At 33.7% G+C, this 5,370-nt stretch overlaps 1 protein-coding gene across 1 annotated transcript in view; it reads right to left on the minus strand.

Annotated features, from left to right (window-relative positions):
- The window catches only part of LOC110033712 (probable manganese-transporting ATPase PDR2), a 62,555-nt gene extending 57,392 nt beyond the window's left edge, over positions 1-5,163 (minus strand). The window contains exons 1-3 of the mRNA XM_020737769.1: positions 4,563-5,163; positions 4,192-4,284; positions 2,618-2,817 (exon numbers count right to left, since the gene is read on the minus strand). Of these exons, the coding sequence (XP_020593428.1) occupies positions 2,618-2,817; positions 4,192-4,284; positions 4,563-4,811 (542 nt within the window). The 5' untranslated portion in view covers positions 4,812-5,163. The remainder of the gene's footprint in view (positions 1-2,617; positions 2,818-4,191; positions 4,285-4,562) is intronic.
- Positions 5,164-5,370: the final 207 nt, after the last annotated feature.

Below are 5,370 nucleotides of genomic sequence, written 5' to 3' on the forward strand. Positions count from 1 at the left end.
AAGAGGATTGACCAATTATTTTCCTATTTCTGTTGGATTACATCAAGGATCGACTTTAAACCCATATCTTTTTGCTTTAGTTATGGATTGTCTTATTGGATGTTGGACATTTACAGAAGGAGGTGCCTTGGTCTTGCTTTTTGCTGATGATATCCTTCTCGTGGATAAAACGAGAGAAAAAATCCAAGAAAAACTTGAATTATGGAGGTTTACATTGGAGTCTAATTACATTGGGGAGGTTTACATTGGAGTCTAAAGGCCTTCATTTGAGTAGAACAAAAACTAAAAACGTGGAATGTAATTTTAGTAGTATTAGCTCTAGTGACATAAGTGTAACTTTGGGTGATCATAAAAGATGTGAACAATTTAGATATCCCGGTTCTGTTATTCAAAGTGATGGTGATATGGATGGAGATGTTAATGGTAAAATTTAAGTTGGTTGGTTGAAGTGGAGGAATGCTTCGGGCTTTTTGTGAGGTAGAAAAGTACTGCTCAGACTGAATGGAAAATTTTATAAGATGGCGGAGAGACCTGCCATGCTCTATGACGTTGAATGTTGGCCTTAAAAGAGAAGCATAATATTAAGTTAAGTGTTGTCCAGAAGAGAATGATTAGGTGGATGGGTGGCTTTACACTTAGAGACAAAATGCGAAATGAATATCTTTATGATACGGTTGGTGTAGCTCCAGTGACGGACAAAATTAGAGAGTCGTCTTAGATGGTTTGGTCACACTAAACTTCGACCATCTGATGATCCGATTAGAAGAGTAGATGTTTTATATTCGACTTATGTTAAGCAAGGCAAAGGCAGACCCAGGAAAACTTGGGCTTAATATATAAAAAATGATTTTAATTTATTAGAACTAAATGAAAATATGACACTAAATAGGATGCAATGGAGAAAAAGGATTCATGTAGCCGACCCGACGTAGTGGGATTAAGGCTTTGTTAGCTTTGTTGTTGTTGATTCAAAAAAAAAAATTCAAATTATCAATCAAATTATAAAACTCTCTAGAATTATACATCCACCAAAAATAATATATATAATTTTGGGCATATTCTGTTGTTTATATAACCATAGCCTACCTGCTTTCATTAATATCACATCTTTTGTTATTTTGTAAAACAACCTAATTATTATCCTACTTTAGTTGACATGATAATGCAACATATTTTTTGTACCAATTTGATGATGACATATAAACTTTTAGACCAAGTTGATGAAAGATGTCAATGGATCTAGCGTTCACCAATGCAAAACAAATATAAGATGTATACAAAAAAATGTATTAAAATATAATTAATAGTTTTAACTTTTAATTCATGTACGTGCATGATTAGTAGATGGACAATAAAACATAGAAAAAACAGATAGGTTTGATACCAATTTAATGCAGACGCCTTTGAGTATATAATTTATTAATGCAAATTTAAGATGAGATGCCAAAAAAAAAAAAGAGTACACAAAAGACTACAATTCATTGCTTCTAACAATCAATTTAGGTAACTGCTAGTCTCTTTAATTCAAAACTGAAAAAAAAAACATTTAATTCCATCCAAAAAATGAGTTAAAAGTTGTCATAACCTATAATTTTGACGAAATATGTGAACGGGATATGATTTAGGATTAACTAGCATAAAGCGAACTTGATGAAATCACAATCACGCAAGCACTCACAAATAAGTTAGATGAGTATAACAAAGATACCACCAATTTGCATCTGGGTCTTAAAATTGTTATAAGAAGCAGCATCCTCCTAAAGATTGTCAAGCCTTGCACCGTCTTCAAAGAATTTGAACATGATTTTGAAAGGAATGTAATAACTTTTATTCAATAGATTACATTTATTCAATAGCTTATGATAAAATATTGCATCAATTGTGCTATTTATATAACTCAAAGGACCCAGAATCAATAATTTCTCAAACTCCCCTAAACTGCACGTTTCAATACAGCAAACTTGATTTCTAGCATGTTTCCAATTCATCGTGGACAGAACAGCAAGATAAAGGTGTTGCTACATTGTAAATACAATAATATAAGGAAAGTGCCCGGTTAATGTCCTCTTCATTAGAATTGTAGGAAATTTGAAGACAGCATGTTACAAGATTTAGCACAAAACAATGAGCAGTTTTCATAGAACTAAAGCACATTTTGCATGAGGGAAAAAAATCAATCAATCACAACAGCAACACATCTCAACCATAGAATCACCATTCATGTCATAATTGGGGAAAACGTAAGCAGAAAAAAAAGTGCAGCGAAGATAATATTCTAAGTCAGAAATCAAACAATGCTTGTACAGAAAAAATAGGTAGAACTGAACATGTTTAGAAACAAGTAGCTGGAAACAGCTGAACCAGGGAATTCAAGAAGAGTTGAATCAATATATAACTTGTAGCACTAACTCGGACCGATGAGATAATCAAAACACTAGAGAATACATATTGTCCTAATGGGAAAGAGAACAAAATAACTAGAACACCAAAACTCAATGTATAAATCTGTGCTGTTGACCAGCATAGATTTTCAAAATTATATCAATAAGCCCGCAAATTAAAGAAGAAAAAGCATTAAAAAGGATGATATAAGTTCAACAAAGTAAAAAAGCTTTACACATTTCTCCCCCATTTATCAGTAGCTGTAGTAACTTTAGCATCTGTCCCGTGTCCAGTGCTCTTAAGATAATAGCCAAACGATTCCTTTGTTGGATAAGGGAGCTTGCAGAAAGTTTCCTTCTGATCAGAAAAAACAAAACGTTGCTTTCTAAAATCAAAGTATATCTCCTCAAGGCTGCTGAATGACGGCCCCACAACCTGCATATAAAAAAGATAAATGTCACACAGAATTCCAGCTTAAATTTCATGAATACTAATATCTAAATCATCGAATTATTTGTGACCTGCAACTTGATGGTAAGCTGCTGTTTTGTTAGGACATGAACGGAAACACAACAACTAATTTATATACAACGTTGTTATTATTCTTAAACATCAATACTACCGTTAATACCAAAATCCTTATCAATTTAAATGCTTATATTAACATATAATAATGTTAAAACTGATGTTTATATAACATGCTTTCTGCAAAATGCGAGAAGCAGAAAAGCATGGCACTCCAAATTTAGGTTAAATCTGCTGCTAAAAATGGGGCAATTTTACGTAAACATGAGAGTGAGAGAAGAAAAAGACAGGACAAAATAAGGAAATAAGAGAAATGCTTATACAGATTTATTGTAAGTAAATAAATATACTTATTTTGATAGGAAAAAAGTTAAATTCTCTAACAAGAAGTAAAAAAAAAAAAGACAATAGCAAGGGTTCATTGTTTGTAGATTTGGCCCTATGGCATCCAACAAAAAGAGTTCCATATAACCCAGAAAGGGTACAATGATAATAAGCGTGCATATGCATAATTCGCTAAACTTTCAGATAGTGAGATTCAATTGATGGAAGATGCTAATGAAAATCAAATATTGTCATAAAATCAATACATGAAAAGGATGAAAATAAATAATGCAGAATACCACAAGACGGACATTGAGAAATTGAGACATAAGTGATAGATATTAGTAAGCCCAAGCAAACCGACTTCCCTCACAAACTTTCCAGCCAAGTTGTTTGCTTGCAAGTTTCAAGGCACAACTGAAATCAATAGATGAACCAAAGTGCTTGAAGATGTCACACAAAACCACAACGAGATTTTATTAAAAAAATTTTGTCATGTTCCATGAACTTGATTCAATCACTAGATTGATGGAAACCAAGACCCAAGTAGCGAGGAAAGTCAAGGAAAAAGTGGGGCAGAGAAATGATGGAATCAAACTCAAGTCCCTAAATATGAATGATTTCTAGCCAAAATGCAGATCTTAAATAATCAAGCCACATATGTTGGTGTGTAATGCCCACGTAATAAGGGATATACAAAGAAACTCTTTGAACTTAATCTCAATATATTAGGCGAGCTAGCAAAAGATAGTACCTGAGGACCTCATTACCTTTGCAAACAGCTATTTAGGTGGCCAAATTTACATGGAAAATTATGGATTATCCTGAATCATAAATGCTGCTTTATAAGGAATGCAGGAAAGAGAACAAAGGTTTAAGTGTACAAAAAATGGAAATAATTTGCTTGAAACTGTCATCAATTATTAACTATGTTGATCGATTAGGTGCCGAGAAACTTACAGTTCTTTGGAAGTGAAGAGGAACAATTTCTTTAGCACCAGAAAACTTAGCAGGAACAACTTTGCATGCATCTGCAGAGCGTATGTCACTGACCTGCCAAATCCAAATAAATATTATGATGAAACATGTCATGCAGATTGGTCGGGACATTGTCAAAATTTGTAAATAACATAAGGGTAAGATTTCTCAATGAAACTGGGTGGCTAAAAAATGACGATTATACTCTTTAACAAAAGTCATCTTCTTTCAACTGTGAATATTACCAAACTGGACTGCATATTTAGATCATAACTAAGAGATTACTGCGCCCAAAAATATCAAATTCTTCGCTCCTGATCAAAAGCCGTTCCAGAAATAAACAAGTCATTTACCTTTCTGAACCGAACGAAGCATTTGAAATCGACAGACCACGCCGTGAAAAGCAGCACAAGGATGTGAAACACAGCAAGACCACCAAGAACGATCAGAGCATCAGTGAAATCAAGGCTGGGAACCGCCAGAAAAATCCATGTACTATAAAGAATAGCAAAGGGCCACACATCCAAGCGCCAGCCACTATGCCGCTTCTTCAGCAGATCGACCACTTCAACCACCTTGCCCCCCACATGGAATCTCACCATCTTTCCCTGCTAGCCTACAAAACTATATGATCACCGAGGTTGATTAAGCTATGATTTTTTTATTCGAATGCGGAAATGCTTGATGCAAGCGATGTTGATTTTTCGTCTCTAAATACTGAAACTATAATAGAAGCCCGCTAAATAAGAAAGATCTAACGCATCCGTTCTCAATTAGATCTTGATCTGACGATGGTCGGAAATAACTTCTGAGAACTTTCCGGCCAGAATACAATGAAGAATCGCCTGAGGAAGGAAAGTCAGGGTTTCCAAAGGGAGTGGATTTGCCTGGTGGCTCTATGAAGTAGAAGCGTATTGACCACAGCTTGGCAGCGGCAGGAGAACGGGCTTTTACTGAAACTTTTCTATCATGTTCTCATTTACAATGGAAGTCTTTTTTGAAGAAAAAAAATTTTATTTTTCACTAAAAATTTATACATTTAAAAAAAATCTATATTAATAAAAAATAATTACTGAAACAATTTTATAATAATATATCATAATAAACCTCAATTTCTATAATATATTTGTTTTTAAAATATAAAATAAATTATTGAAAATA

Source organism: Phalaenopsis equestris, unplaced genomic scaffold (genome assembly GCF_001263595.1).
Source record: "Phalaenopsis equestris unplaced genomic scaffold, ASM126359v1 Scaffold001265, whole genome shotgun sequence".
Lineage (NCBI taxonomy): Eukaryota > Viridiplantae > Streptophyta > Magnoliopsida > Asparagales > Orchidaceae > Phalaenopsis > Phalaenopsis equestris.